Source organism: Papaver somniferum, chromosome 2, assembly GCF_003573695.1.
Source record: "Papaver somniferum cultivar HN1 chromosome 2, ASM357369v1, whole genome shotgun sequence".
NCBI lineage: Eukaryota > Viridiplantae > Streptophyta > Magnoliopsida > Ranunculales > Papaveraceae > Papaver > Papaver somniferum.
The window spans coordinates 69,876,471-69,892,720 of NC_039359.1; the positions used below are offsets into that span (position 1 = coordinate 69,876,471).

A 16,250-nucleotide genomic window follows, 5' to 3' on the forward strand; every position below is an offset into this window, starting at 1 on the left:
TGATTTGGACAAAAGGGTTTTACTTAAAAGGTGTGTATTTGCTTTAGCAGGAGCACCAGTTAGTTGAAGATCGATTTTGCAGTCCACTGTGGTTCTCTCAACTACTGAAGCCAAATATATGGCAAGGGAAGTGACATTTAAAGAGGCTATATGGCTATAAGATTTTTTATATAACTTGGGCATAATGCACGATCCATTTCATGTGCATTTCCATAGTTTGAGGGCCATTTACTTGTGAAAAGACGAGGGTACCCAAATATACCTCAATCTAAAACTTTTGCACCTATAAGTCCTTTATCCGAAAATTATTGTCCATGGACTGAGTCGAGACAATACAACTAATCGGTTCACACTTCGTGTGATCGTCTATGGATACAAGATCCAGACAATACAACAACGAAGTATGTTTACTTGATAATAGGTTCGGGCTTAACCAAACATAATAGGATTTCTATCAAGTAAATAGGATTAATGTTTATGTAGTTTACTTTAAATTATAATAACAACAATTATAATTGCGAAAAATAAAAGTAAATGACACAGCAAGATTTTGTTAATGAGGAAAACGCAAATGCAGAAAAACCCCGGGACCTTGTCCAGAATTGGATACTCTCAGGATTGAGCCGCTATACAAAATCTAAACCAACTTCGTATAGTTGAGACCATGCAATTAAACCTATAGTTCACCTAGTTCCATTTGTATCCCTGCGCCTCCAACTTGCAATAAGTCACGCACTTGGAACAATTCCTTTGGTTCGTAGTCCAAACAGTAAAGGAACACAAATATGTTCGGTAACAACTCTTTTCAATCAAGTGATATGAGTTTGACAAAAGGCTCTTCCTTTTATCCCAATAAACTCCTTTGTCAGGTTCTTAGATCTATCTTTTCAACAACTACCAAAGTAATTTTAAGATTATACAATCAATACTTTGAATCACAAAGAAACATATTGATGTCGATTTACTCAACTAATCAATCCAATCTATCACAAAGATAAACCGATTATAGTTGGATCATTTTCCAGCCGAAACAAGTTTTGTGCACACCAAAGATTATGAACCCAAATATCTTCTTTGTATTCAAATTTTCTTTGATCTTCAATAAACACCTGCACACAAAAAACTTGAATCTCTTGTGATCAATCACACACAGAACGGAGTTTGTTAACGATGGATTATCACAAGACGTCTTTAGATCTACAAACATTCTAAAGATCCCCGTCGAAACTTCGATCTAGTTTGAGTGAATCTTATATCAGAAGAGGAGATTATCAAGCATAAACAAACTAGGTGCAATCAAAGTTCAACAACCGTTAGTCAATCAAATTATTCGAAAACTAATAATAAAATGCAATTATCTAGTTTCCAAGCAACGGTTCTCGTAGAGCTTCACAATCCCAAAGAAGTCTTTAAAATGAGCGGTCGTAAGAGATTTCGCCTAATTAGGTTACTTTCCTCTCTGAATAGACCGCTCCACCAGTAACAACACAACTAGGTAGTTTTGCTGGCTCTGAGGATTAGTTTGCTAGAAATGCAAACTTCAGTATTTATAGACAAGGAAGTTTGGACACCAAGGAATTTCCAAAACCGAATATTCTCAAAGATATGCAATAAGAGCAAAAACGGTTTTCATAATTCCTGGAAATGCTTTGTCCAAATATTGACCGAAATCTCAGTAGAAAATCTCCAACTAGTAAATGCACATTACTAATTTTTATTTTCTAAAGATATGCATTTTAATTGCTGGAAATTAAAAGCATATAAGAACTAAAAACCTTAATTAAAAGATTCTCAATTTATTTCGATCCGGGATTCTCCTTTAGCTATTAAGGAATATCTTTGAACAATAAAGGATAAGAGTTGTTGCACATGTTCAAAGTGTGTCGACATCTTTACTTTGTAAATCCTCTTTCATATTTAAAATCTTGGAACCTATTTGCCACACTTCTAAACAAGTTTAGAATTGGTTCATCTGAACTCCAAAAACTATATGATTGATTAACCTATCAAATCACTATTAATGCGTATCTACCTCAACATAAAGTTTCGGTTCTACCTCCAAGTGGGTACTAGGATCGGTTACACTAGTTACCATAAAATGGCTAACTAAGTACTAGGATCGGTTACCACTTCTTATGGTAAAACTTGTGATCGGTTGACCAAGTTATAGGATTGGTTACACCAACTTACTAAAAATTGTTAAACCTCTTACAAGGATAGATTACACTCTCTCTTGTGATCCGTCACATATTTTACTAGGATCGGTTACCCAATGGCTAGTATTTAGTCACACCAAATTCAGGATATCGATCTTACCATCTTAGGTGATTACTTAAAATCGGCTTCACTAATAAAAGTCATACCAATACAAAAGTCAAGCCTTGTGAATACTTTTACCAAGATACATAAACAAGTTATGAGCGGTTACACTAAACACACATATTGGTAATTCAAAAGATTTGCAATGAATATCGATACCAATAAGCCTAGCGATTTTCCTTTCGATTCACAAAATAAGTTTATGAATTCACTTTCTTTAAAAGAATGTAAAACATTGTTTCCTAGGACGAAATCTTCACCCATACCCATACATAATCACAATAGCATTCATACGATTATGTCGATGTCTTATATACGGAGTTCAAAATATAGACATTATATTTCGTATTGTAATTCCTTAATACTATGTCTAACTAGAGTATAATATTCACAACTTCACAGTTATGTTTTCAATATGCACAACTTGAAAGATATGTTAGGGAATGAAACAGTTCAAGTCTTCACGTAATACTAATAATGTCTCATATCCTAAAACTTTCAAGCTAACCTATACGAAGTTGACTCTAGTAAATAATCAAGCGACTCTTTAAATGAGTTTTGGTTCACTAAAATATGACAACCAAACATGACATACCAACACTTGGTGGGTTCAACCGAGCTATGCTCTAAAAACTTGGCTAAGAATCAAGTACATCATGCCAGAACGAACCACATATAAATGTTCGATTTCATTTTGTATAAGAAATTTTCCTTCTGAAGATCGATATCAAAGAAAATCCAGCTGAATGACAAATTAGTATTAGGCCAAGCACTATGGTGCCCTTTTTCCCTACCCTAGCCCTCATATGTAGGGAAAAACCTAAAAATCCATCCACTGTGATCTACCATATCCCTACATGAGTAGGGATATGCCTTCCCTACAAGGCAAAGTGGATCAGATCTGATCCACTTTGCCTTGTAGGGAAGCAAAATCACACGAAACTCAGTAGCCGTATAAATTTACGCTTTACGGAAACTCAATAGCCGTATGGCTGTTGATACGGCTACTGAGATTCTGTAGCATTTTACACGGCTACTGAGTTTCCGTTTCTGGTTTTTAAAGTTTTACCTTAAAACTTTCCTTTTTCACTTTTTTTTTTTTACTAAAACTCTTTTTTTTTTTACCTACTATATCTCCTTTTTACCTATTATATATCTTTTTTTCATTCTAAAATATTTTTTTTTTTATCTAGACAAATATATTCCTATTGGAAAAAAACTGAGGAAAAATAAAACGAAAACTCAGTAGCTGTATATATCACTATTCATACGGCTGCTGAGTTTCTGTATCGTGTAGGGAAGGGAAAAAAGGGCACCATAGTGAGGTTGCATTCCTTGTGATATCCCTTCCCTTTATTTGAGGGATAAAGAAGGTATGCCCTGCATCATAGTGCTTGGCCTTAAGGGTCAAGTTTCGCCATTGCTCAAAATTGACCCACATTCGTCCTGTTTGGCGAGAAAACATATTAGGTAGAGATTCTCAAGAACTTGGCTGAGACCTTCTAGCAAGGCCATTAAGTGAAATACGATCAGTTTGATTCCTTGCACAGGATACGTAGCTTTGGTGCAATCAATGTTGGAAGACGAAGATAATTTTATGCATTGGTCATCTCATGCATGAATGCAGGAACTGAGGTGGATAATAGTTGGATATAGACTAGTGGGCTTGATTTTTAGATAACTTGAACCAAACATAGTGGATTGAATAAAGTTGAGATAACCCAATTTTAGTCGTCGCCGATTTTGATTATTAATAATTTTGTGATAACTCTTTAATTGTTTACATGATCCTACAGTCTAGGAACTTAAGAGCGAATTAAGTCAGGAATCCCTAGCTTGTAGGATAAGTAAATTTCCCTACCTATGTGTACATAAATAGCTCATAAGAACCTAGAAATCACACCAAAATTCTTCTTGTCTTTTAGGTTTTATATATTTTTTCCCATACACTCCTTTTTTCACACTATCTCACATTTCGGAAACTATTTTTTTCCTTCAAAAAACTAAACTGTACATATTTGAAGCTAATATTTTGGGATCATATTCTTCTTACAAAGCTTTACAACCCACAAAAAAATAGCACATTTCGAAACGTATAACTCCACCATCTTCTAAATTGAAAATTAACTTTCGAAAATCAACAAATTTTCAACCGTTAAAATTAAGATCGGTAGATGATGAGGTTTGGTATTTAGAAACGTGCTCACTTTCTATGGGTATGTAGAGAAATTTTTTGATGGGAGATTTTTTTGGAGGAGGCATGTGGGACGAATGAAATATTGACACATGTCTTTGAAATTAATGAATTATGTTTCCAAAAATATAAAAAAAGTGTATTTTAGGTTCTTATGAACTATTTATCTGCACATAAATAAGGCACTTTACCTATCCTACAAGCTAGGGATTCCTGACTTAAGAAGCTTAGGTCTTAAGTTCCTAGACTGTGTTAGACACTAATAGCTCATAAGAACCTAGATTTCACACCACATATTCTTCTTCTCTCTTGAGTTTTATATATTTTTTACTTACACTCCTATCTTAACATTATTCCACACATTAGACATTAATTTATTTATTTTTGCAAAAAACCAAACTGTAGCATATTTATAGCTTATTTTTTGGGATCGTATTCATCTTACAAAGCTTTACATACTCACAAAAAATGAGCACATTTCGAAACGTATAACTCCACCATGTACTAAACTGAAAATTAACCTTCAAAAATCAACAAATTTTCAACCATTGTAATTAAGATCGGTAGATGGCGAGGTTTGGTATCTTGAAACGTACTCATTTTATATGGGTATGTAGAGAATTGTCATATCCCCAAACATATCCATTGTATCACGAATTTTACCGTCTTATTCGCGTACGTTTGCAATTCCGAACCCAAGTCGCGTACTATGTGGCATTCCCGGATTATTCGCGAATCGTTCACGAATTTTACGTATCCCGAATGATACGTCCGCTTAATTCGCCATAAATTCTTTAGCTTTTACTTTTCAAAGACTCCACTTTTTGGGCTTTACTGCCTCCCGAGCATACACGACCGAATATTAGACGTGTTGTAATTTTTATGAAACAAAAACGACTGAAGAGATTTGAAGGTGAAGGTGAGAGAGATCTCAAACTCACTAACCAAGCATCTAAACCACCATATGACGTCCTCTTGGATAACTAATGTTGTATATATTATTAATATCATCATATTAAGTTTATTTTTTCTTTAAATAACTCACACATATGCATAAAAATTGGTCTATGACCTTATAAATACAAATTATTTGTTATATATAGATACCGAATTTTCAGAGCCGAACTCACATTTATAAATCGAATTATACACGTACGTATGCCGTTCCGAATTAATGACGAATCACGTCCCGTTGACCGAATTTTGGACCGAATCTAGATTTTACAAAACCGTATAATACTCGTACGTTTGCCATTCCGTGCGTTTGCCGAATCCCGAATTGCTAACTAGGGTTTGAAGTTGAAATGGGATTTGTTCTTGAAGTGAAACAAGATAAAACAGAATCATTGGGCTTGAAGGAGTGTGTGTGGTTACACAATCTAAGCCATAAGTGGAGGTGATGGTTGGCTATACCATGAACTGACCGAGGAGAATAGCTCGGAGGTGTTCAACTGATAACTACCAATTCCAATTACGTGCTTACAGGTTTGGAACTCAAGTATATATTACCAACCGAATGACTTTACGGCATCTTACACGGGCGTTTGCACAAGCTTCGAAATAGACATACATGTTAGTGTACAACCTAATTATAGAACTACTTGTGAATACGGAAAATTGGTCATTTGTCCAAATATTTTTAAAACATGGTTTTAATGGACGAGTAAAAATTAGTATGGGTAAAATGGACACTAAAAAAATAACAAGAATAAAACCGGATTCATCCTGGCTTAAACTCAAAAAAGAGCGAGATGAAACTGGATGCATCCTGATGTAAATTAAAAACAAGAAAAAGTATTTGAAAATGGGTAGGATGAAACTGTTTACATCCTGACTATTTTTACATTTTCGTCCATTTAAACAGTATCAAATTTTATATGCCTTTTTCACCCAGGAATTGTTGATTTTGGTCTTTTTAACTAATTTTGTGTTGCAGTGAATATATATTAGGTTCTTCATGTTGGCTTGTCCTAGTGGTCCAGTGCCTTGTTAGTAAGTTCGCGAATGATTCGCGAATCATTCGCGAATTTTTCCGTATCACGAATTTTACCGTCTTATTCGCGTACGTTTGCAACTCCGAACCCAAGTCGCGTAGTATGTGGCATTCCCGGATTATTCGCGAACCGTTCACGAATTTTACGTATTCCGAATGATACGTCCGCTTAATTCGCCATAAATTCTTTAGCTTTTACTTTTCAAAGACTCCACTTTTTGGGCTTTACTGCCTTCCGAGCATACACGACCGAATATTAGAAGTGTTGTAATTTTTATGAAACAAAAACGACTGAAGAGATTTGAAGGTGAAGGTGAGAGAGATCTCAAACTCACTAACCAAGCATCTAAACCACCATACGACGTCCTCTTGGATAACTAATGTTGTATATATTATTAATATCATCATATTAAGTTTATTTTTTCTTTAAATAACTCACACATATGCATAAAAATTGGTCTATGACCTTATAAATACAAATTATTTGTTATATATAGATACCGATTTTTCAGATCTGAACTCACATTTATAAATCGAATTATACACGTACGTATGCCGTTCCGAATTACTGACGAATCATGTCCCGTTGACCGAATTTTGGACCAAATCTGAATTTTATAAAACCGTATAATACTCGTACGTTTGCCGTTCCGTACGTTTACCGAATCCCGTATTGCTAACTAGGGTCCAGTGACACTATCTTAATCTAATTTGCACGACAATACCACATACAGGTTGAGTTTCACTTGAACATGAACTCATGCATCGCTAAATTGTTTTGGTGGTTGATCACAAACACAAGAAAGAATCTTATCGATGTCTGCATCAAAACCTCACTTCCTGTCGTCTCAAAAACCGAGTGACGGGTTTATTTTGTCAACTCCCCAAACATGTTTTTTTCCTTTCGCTCGAATTTTTTTTCTCAAAATCTTAGTAATAAAAGAAAAAAACTCTTAGCATATAATCGATAATCCTAGTAATATTGACTAGGAGCATGTTGGTCCGCCCATGGGCTCTTCAAAAAAACATACAAAGGTGGTTCATATGATCACCCAATAATTTTACCATTTTATTACAGGTATGTCCGCGGTAAGTAACTCTCGTTTATAATATCGGAGGCGAAGAATTACTGAAAACACGTTGGGAAGTTTTGCGAGAGAGAGTTTGCCGAAGCTTGTCCAGCGTCCACCATGACCATGAGTGACCAACCCTTGTGCCTTATCAGTTGCCAATGGATGAGTCACCGAACATACCACGTGTCTTATAACAAGACCAGTAGTAAGATGGTTTACATAAACCCAGAAGTATCGTATCACTAAAGGAAAACATTTTTTTTTACAGATACAGGAGAGAGATAAAGTGTTTTGTTTTGTCTCTGGTTTTTTGCTGCTCCGTTTTTTTTCTTCATCCGATAAAACCCCAAAACAAAACACAAAAACAAGAAGAAGAAGAAGCACAGACACACATAGATAGATTGGTTGTTGTTGTTAAAATCATCATCTGAGATAGATAGAGAGTTAGTGAAGAAATTGGTTTGCATGTAGAAATCCAAAAGAAAAAAACCCTACATTTGAATGGATTTCTACATGGAAGAAGTATTATAATCTTATTTATTTCCAACAATTGATGCAGTAGCTAAACAAAGAGTGATTTTAATTAATTAGAAAGAAATTCTTCAATTAACATGAATGACAGTGAATCAACTACTAGTTCAGGAAGAGAAGGATGTGGTGGTGGTGGCGGAGAAGGAGAAGGGGAAGGATCAATACAACAACAACAACATCTTGAGTGGAAATTTTCTCAAGTTTTTGGTGAACGGGCGGCTGGTGAAGATGTTCTAGAAGGTATTTATTACTTTGTTTATGTATATGAATTTTAAATTTTTTCTTATTTTGATTTTTTTAATGATTTTTATTGTTGTTTTTATAAGCTTTTCCGATCTGGTTTTGGATGATTAGATTTTGGGTAGTTTTTTTGGGGTAAATGTGAGATTTTGTTGATAATGCTGGAAGTTTGATGTGGTGGATTCAATTGGAAGTTAAAAAAAAAATGTTAGAAGCTTCTTCGAGCTAATTTTTATGTGTAGAATGTATTGCATTAGGAATTTAGGAGTTATTGTCATTCGGATGTATTCGGCTTTTGAAATTAGGTCAACTGGAGGAATTCAGTGAACCATTGTAGTTGACTTCCATGCACAATTTTTAGTTGATTTCTGGATAAGGTGAGGGGTTTTGGGTTAAAGGAAATATGTTGGTAGTCTTTCGGTTATTAATTTGTTTTGTGTAAGCTCAAAGGACTTGAAATAACCTGGCTTTCTGTGAGATGATGCTGTGTTAACTAGCTACCTATAGTGAGGAGGCGTATCAGAGTTTTTCATGGTTCATTTAGTAAATGTAGTGGTGAATATGTGTCCGTTAACCTATTATTCGCGACTGTCAAAGTGTATCCTTAGCCTAGGGGATTGCACCTCCACCAGACCTTTCTTGTAAGCTCTTGGCAGTGATTCCTGTAGTTCCTTGACTTAATCCAAGTTTGTAGATTTGTGGAATAGGTGGGGTTTTTTTGGAATAAGTGTGGGAGTTTTGTGTTGAAGGAAATATGTTGATAATCTTTTGGTTAAGTTGTTTTGTGTAAGCTCAGAGGTCTGGAAATAAGCTGGCTTTCGATGAGATGATGCTAGGCTACACATAGTGAAGAGGGGTATCAGAGTTTTTCACGGTTAAATTAGTTCACGCAGTGGTGAATAAGTGTCTGTGAACCTTTTCTCTGTGATTGTCGAAGTTTTTCCTTAGCCTAGGGGATTTCGCCTCCACCAAACCTTTCTTATAAGCTCTTGCAACTGATTCCTGTAGTTCCTTGACGTAATCCAAGTTTGTAAGTATTTGGTATTTTTCAACTCATATCAGCTTCAGAATTAAAATAATTGGAACTCGTTGCTTTGCGGTGACAATATGTGTTAAGTATCTAAAATGGTGATTCGTCTTGGTAAGATTTTTGCTTACTGAAAGGAGGCTTGCCAGTGTAAGAGTCAACCAGTGCAATTAGTTCACGCAGTGGTGAATAAGTGTCTGTGAACCTTTTCTCTGTGATTGTCGAAATTTTTCCTTAGCCTAGGGGATTTCGCCTCCACCAAACCTTTCTTATAAGCTCTTGCAAGTGATTCCTGTAGTTCCTTGACGTAATCCAAGTTTGTAAGTATTTGGTATTTTTTAACTCATATCGGCTTCAGAATTAAAATAATTGGAACTCGTTACTCTGCGGTGACAATATGTGTTAAGTATCTAAAATGGAGATTCGTCTTGGTAAGACTTTTGCTTACTGAAAGGAGGCTTGCTAGTGTAAGAGTCAAATGGGCAGTGCAATGTAACATGTCAATGATGCGCCCTGCAGAGTCAAGCATGACCCTTGAAACAGAACTAGTTAATTTGTTGCCAGAAAAGGTTTTATCTTTCTCTCAGAACTTAATTCTGTTTGCAAGCTGCAACTAATGATCGTGTGTGCAATACCTACCTGTTGAACATTTTTAAAGAATACAGTTTCTAGAGATGAAGTAATACCTGCATCCAAGCAGCAATGCAAGAGTATAAAAACCTTGTAGACTAAATTTGGTAGGAAAAACTACAACCAGAAAATATCAACTCCTTTGTATCTCAGAAAATATTGGTCCCAACAACAGCTCCAAGAATAAGTATATCTGCCGATATTTCTACTCCTTCCTGTTCGTTAAGCAGAGTCTAAACAAACCTCAAATGCATGGCAGATTGATTTTGTCCTGTTATTATATGTACCTTGAGGTGTCGTCTAAGTTCATTAGCAGGCTAACTATCTTGTTGCCTTCTGCAGTTGACATTATTTCAGCAATTGAGTTTGATAAAAATGGGGATCATCTTGCTACTGGTGATCGTGGGGGTCGAGTGGTTCTATTTGAGAAGATTGACGCAAGTGACGTATGTTCATTGATTCTCTTCTTATAATTTGATACTCGGCATGCTGTTTCAAATCTTGTTCCTGGCAACATCATTGAATTTCCATCTGGCATTTTGTAGCATGAAGACCGAAAAGATCAAGAAAAGATGGATTGCCGAAGTATTAGGCATCCCGAGTATCGCTATAAAACTGAATTTCAAAGCCATGAACCAGAGGTAGGTTTTTTTGGCTATTGCTAATGACTTTTCTGTTCTACTTTTTAGATTCTGACTACTAACCTAAAAACTGCCTTGGTTTGTCCTTCAGTTTGACTATCTCAAGAGTTTGGAAATAGAGGAGAAAATCAAAAAGATCAGATGGTGCCAGACAGCTAATGGGGCCGATTTTCTGTTATCCACTAATGATAAAACAATTAAATTTTGGAAGGTAAGGAGTATGAAAGTCAGAATACCGTTATATAATTATTCCTCATCATGTAATTTGAGCATATTTTTTTTTACCGAATATACCGTTTTGCCTTTGTATGAACTACCATTGATTAGAGTTGTGTGCTGGTCCTTTGAAGTATTTCCTTCACTATCTCAGTCAGTTTTGATTGTATCGTACGCGAAGCATCATATACCATTTTCTACTGTAAGATTATGTTAGGGACCCAAATATCATCTGAAAATCACGATCAGGTTTGGTAATGAAGTTGTAACGAATGTCCCCAGATTGGCTTTTGGCCCTCTTTATTGGCCAACTTTGCCCATCTCTCTTTTTGTTATATATATATATAGTGCAATCCTTCAGAATCATGGTACATTTGGATGTTCTCAGGTGGCCCAATGAGATTGGACCTATGTGATGAGTCAATTATTGTATAGGCGTGCATACGCTTAGCATTCTAGGTTAATGGTGTTTACCGTAAACAGAGTTTTTTTGACTGGTAGAGTGTAGATAAATGGTCCTAATACCTGTTTGATCATGGGCAGGTTCAAGAAAAGAAGGTGAAGAAAATATCTGAGATGAATGTTGATCCCTCGAAAACTGTTGGGAATGGTAGTATGGCTTGTTCGAGCACATCAACCAGCCCAAAACCATATCTTTCTAATGGAGGGAGTCCACAAAGATCCTACAATTATTTGAGCAATGATTTCTCCTTTCCTCCTGGGGGTGTTCCTTCACTACATTTACCTGTTGTAGTGGTATTGCTCTTTCCTACCTCTTAATCTGAATAAATTTATCTATTTTTATAAGTTTTTTGCTTTTTGAAGTCTCGTCTTGAATAAATGAACCGTAGTCTCAGTCTTTCAGCATCTAGCCCATCCAGTCAACATGCTAAGTTTCTTATGGACCTATCAAAATGACCATCACTTACTTTTTCGCTAACCAATTATCCTTTTTCTAGCTACAGTTACATAAAAATATCTCGATGTTCTCTTTTACTGTAAATTTTGGTTAGCAAATATATGTGAGGAAAATTGGGCTAGAGAACCAAAATCCAAGCTCAATTTTAGACATTCAGTGCATTCATATTTTCTTTATCTGTTCCTAAAAAAGGATCAAATTTTATAAAACCGTAGTAATTTGCATAATGTGGTCTTTTTTCCCACAGATAAAGTGTGCGCCTCATAATCTCTTGGGGATATCCTAATTACTACTGTGTACGATTTCTTGTCAGCAGCACTAACATTTGCAGTATTGGTATTTAGGTAGCCAACCATGAGACAAGCCTAGTGGCTAGATGTCGCAGGGTATATGCTCATGCTCATGATTATCACATCAACTCAATTTCAAATAACAGGTGAATTATAGTACACTTTCTGTGTTTGGTGACCCTATATGTAGTCTCTATTCTTCATATCACAAGTTTACATACTATTTAATAATCACGTTTTCTACAGTGATGGGGAGACCTTTATATCAGCTGATGATCTGCGGATAAATCTTTGGAACCTGGAAGTAAGCAGCCAAAGTTTTAATATTGTTGACGTGAAGCCTAAAAACATGGAGGATCTAACTGGTATGTCAAAATTTTATCGTAGTTGTAACTTGTATTAATTGTTTGGTTCATTTTGTTCTGTACTTTAGTACTTCATGATCCCATTTGCTAGAAACGGTGTAGCAATTGTTAATGTTGTGAATGCAAAGTGCTTTTATTGTTGATCACCACCACACTTTCTTTGCATATTCATGTACATGGGAAAATAAATAAGCAGTTAATGTTAATGTTTATTTTATGTATCTTGATTAGCTGAGCATTCACTTATGTTAAGGTTATATAGTAGATGGGAGAGACAATATAGGCTACAAATGGGAGCTTTTTGATGAAGGCCTTGTATTTTGACATTGTTTTCGCAAAGAAACACTTGGTCTTACATCAACATATTTGAGAGTCCAACTTAAGTGAGGAACAATAGGAACTGGATGAGAATAAATGCCTCAGAGGGTCTTCTCGATGAAGGCCTTGTATGTTGACATTGTTCTGGCAAAGAGATGCTTGGTTCCAACTTAAGCGAAGAACAATAGGAATTGGATGAGATTAACTGGCTCAGAAGGTCAATTTGCCTGAAAGGATGATGGGACATCTGAGGGACAGGTTTTTGAAGTTTAGTCATTACTTACTTCCAGGGACCAGGGTTGCATTAGGATAGCTAATAATAGGGTACGTATTTAGGAGCCATGTGATCCAGTCACGTGTCAGGAAGCACTCTTGGCTTGACACACTAGTGTATTTTTTTGTAAGATCCTTAAGTCATTTTTTAAAGGGTTGCAATTCATACTTTCTGTCTTGTGCAGGCAACCTCTTGTTTGTGCTTTTTTTCACATGTAATAGTGCGTTTAACTTTTCCAGACTCTTTCTTTTGATGATCTTACAGTAATTTGTTGTATCTATTGCAGAGGTGATCACATCAGCTGAGTTCCATCCTACGCATTGTAATATGTTAGCATATAGTAGCTCAAAGGGTTCAGTTCGACTTATTGATTTACGGCAATCTGCTTTATGTGATACTCATACGAAATTGTAAGTCACCCATTCCTAGGATCTACTCATATACTGCATGGAGTTGGCTTAATTTATATTTGCATTGAACACATCATTAGTAGCAAACACATCATCACCATTTTCATTGCCTCAATCTTCTGTTTTGCTATGGTTTTGTGTGTGTTTTGATGTGTTAGCCAATACTATATATCGTCACAGGTTTGAGGAGCAAGAATCACCCGGTTCGAAGTCTTTTTTCACGGAGATTATCGCCTCCATTTCAGATGTTAAGTTTGTAAAGGACGGAAGACACATACTAAGCCGTGATTACATGACTCTTAAGGTTCACATCTTTACTTTATCTGTTGGATCGTGTTGGTAACTTGAATTATTTTAACTGCGTCAGACATGTTTCTGAAAACTCCTAAAAGGTGTTATCACCTTGAAAAACCTAGTATCATTAACATTAGTAACGAAATCATGCGGTAGCATCCCAACATTCTTTTAACGGTAGCTCTTTCCATCAACAAACCTTTATTTTGTATCTGCTGGCGGACTATTCCTTCTAGCTTGTTAAGATTTAGCAGCGAGCATAACAAGAAGTCCTAGACAAGGTTGACTAGGACTCCCTTCCTCGTCCTGCTAGTGTTTATAGCATTCGCAATATAGTAGTTATGTCTTGGAGGCAAGTTTTATTAATGCTTTCACGAGACATGATTTGAAAGCTGTCACCTATCTAGAGGATCTTGGAACTGCATTTGGTATATGATTAAGTAAACAAAGTGATCCAGTTAAATTTACGATAAGAAAACTGCTGCTATTTGAACTAATGGATTGATGATCCCTCTCTCTCTGGTTCTGGTACAATGCATGGCTTGTGGTTCAACTTTTAAGCATGTTCTTTCTGTTATACCATAATTCAGGTTTCTATGCTTGTTTGGTTAGAAATTATACCATATAGCTTGAAATGATTAAATCTTATGTACATACATTATCTTCTAAAAATCATAACAAGTCAAAAGTTTCTAAATGGATTTTGATGGATAGCGTCTGTTAACGTTTTTATATATTTCCTTAAGCATGATATAAACTCATTCAAATTGCCTTTCTTAATTAACAGCTATGGGACATAAATATGGATTCTGGTCCAGTTGCCACTTTCGAGGTTCATGAATATTTAAGGCCTAAGGTGGGTGTTCTCGAAATAACTTATACTCATTACAGACTTGGTCATACATGATCTAATGATACCAAGTCATTCTTTAACAACGGTTTATAACGAATTTAAACCTCTATCAGCTCTGTGATTTATACGAAAATGACTCGATCTTTGACAAATTCGAATGTTGTCTGAGTGGAGATGGATCGCGGATTGCAACGGGATCGTACAGGTCTGCTTTTCCATTTCCATAATCTTCTGAAACCTAATATCATGCTGCTGCTGCAATTAAACATGGTGCTAACTCTGTTTTTCTGATTCCAGCAATCTATTTCGCGTGTTTGGTTGTGCTTCTGGTAGCACAGAGGCAACAACTCTAGAAGCAAGCAAAAACCCTGTTAGGTATGTGACAACTTTATTAAGTTTGCTAAAGCATGTCCATTAGAAGGGTATTGGTAGACATGATAATACATCATCATTTCCTGCGCTAGAATTACTTCAAAGATTATTATGTTTATTTTAAAGGTTTACGCTGATCACCGACTTTGAGTTTTCTTAACGCCCTACTTGTGATCTTGTTTAGGAGGCAAGTTCAAACCCCTCCAAAGCCTGCAAGATGCACCGGTGCGGTGCGGCGAGGTTAGTGTTATTCTGCTTATGTTTCATTTTTATTATGCTGGTGTGGTCTATAGCGTATTGGTAGCTCACAGGGTTCCATAATATTGGTTCTCTTTAGCTGACTTTTAGTTCATTATGAAATACAATGTTCTAGTTTTGAAGACAAAGAAATTAGGGATACTCAGAACCCATAAAAATAAAGCCTTCAGCTAGCATATATTTCAGAAATGGATAATTCGAATGGAACACTTATAAACCAGTCCAAACTCCAAAGTCTTAAATTGGAAAGAAGAACTTTTTGAGTTTTCTGTGAAACTGTATTTCATTCTGTAGCTGTTCAGATTTTGAAATAGTTTCTAGTGTTTCCCATCTAACTTCTTGAAATATAGTGGCGTATTGAGAATACAATTTGAGAGCTTTCAGTTATATCCCGCTTTCTGAAAACTTGATTCTGAAATTGCAACGTTCTCAAAACCAGTCATTCAGAGTGTTCATTGTGTCTTGTAACAGGTGGGGATGCTAGTCCTATCGATACAAATGGAAGTGCATTTGATTTCACAACAAAGTTGCTTCATCTAGCGTGGCACCCAACTGAGAATGCAATTGCCTGTGCTGCTGCAAACAGTCTGTACATGTATTATGCATAGTTAGAGAGATAATGGCATTGAATGTGTCTTGTTTTGGGCTTAATAAAAAATCTTTTCTTGCAATTTTGTCTTCTTGTCTTATCGACCCTTCTACACAGGCCCTGATTTTAAACAAAATCAAACACATAATTTTGGTGGTTTCCGCTCCCGTCCCGACCTCCACCCCTAGAAATCCCCACATACATGCGTGTTCGCTTGTTTTGCGTACTCTCTAGGAAATTACTTACTCTCTAAAAAAGTGTGCACAAAATTAAATTCTAGTAGAACGTGTACATTGGCAATTCTAATGAAGGGTACTATCGGGGCGTCACATTTCATTAGAGGGGTGTCACCTAATAGGACAAAAACAGGTCACCCAGAAGTAATATAAAAACTCCTTATCTCAAATAATTGTGTAGTGACCGAACAACCCTTTAATTAATTCT

General features: G+C 35.9%; 1 protein-coding gene across 1 annotated transcript; it reads left to right on the forward strand.

Moving 5' to 3' along the window:
* The first annotated feature begins 7,885 nt into the window (after positions 1 to 7,885).
* LOC113347965 (serine/threonine protein phosphatase 2A 55 kDa regulatory subunit B beta isoform-like) lies at positions 7,886 to 15,888 on the forward strand. Its single transcript, XM_026591656.1, has 14 exons — positions 7,886 to 8,350; positions 10,350 to 10,453; positions 10,553 to 10,648; positions 10,740 to 10,859; positions 11,408 to 11,620; positions 12,128 to 12,219; positions 12,320 to 12,438; positions 13,317 to 13,440; positions 13,621 to 13,744; positions 14,522 to 14,590; positions 14,701 to 14,792; positions 14,885 to 14,962; positions 15,144 to 15,199; positions 15,689 to 15,888. Exons 1-14 carry the CDS (start codon positions 8,191 to 8,193, stop codon positions 15,823 to 15,825), a joined length of 1,584 nt encoding a protein of 527 aa, XP_026447441.1. The 5' UTR covers positions 7,886 to 8,190; the 3' UTR covers positions 15,826 to 15,888.
* Positions 15,889 to 16,250: the final 362 nt, after the last annotated feature.

What these genes read in the sequence shown, in the direction of transcription:
- LOC113347965 (XM_026591656.1), top strand. Translation starts at nt 8,191, where the DNA reads ATGAATGACAGTGAATCAACTACTAGTTCAGGAAGAGAAGGATGTGGT. An exon ending in AGAAGATTGACGCAAGTGAC is followed by an intron (nt 10,454 to 10,552) that starts GTATGTTCATTG and finishes GGCATTTTGTAG; the next exon opens with CATGAAGACCGAAAAGATCA. An exon ending in ATTGCAACGGGATCGTACAG is followed by an intron (nt 14,793 to 14,884) that starts GTCTGCTTTTCC and finishes TTCTGATTCCAG; the next exon opens with CAATCTATTTCGCGTGTTTG.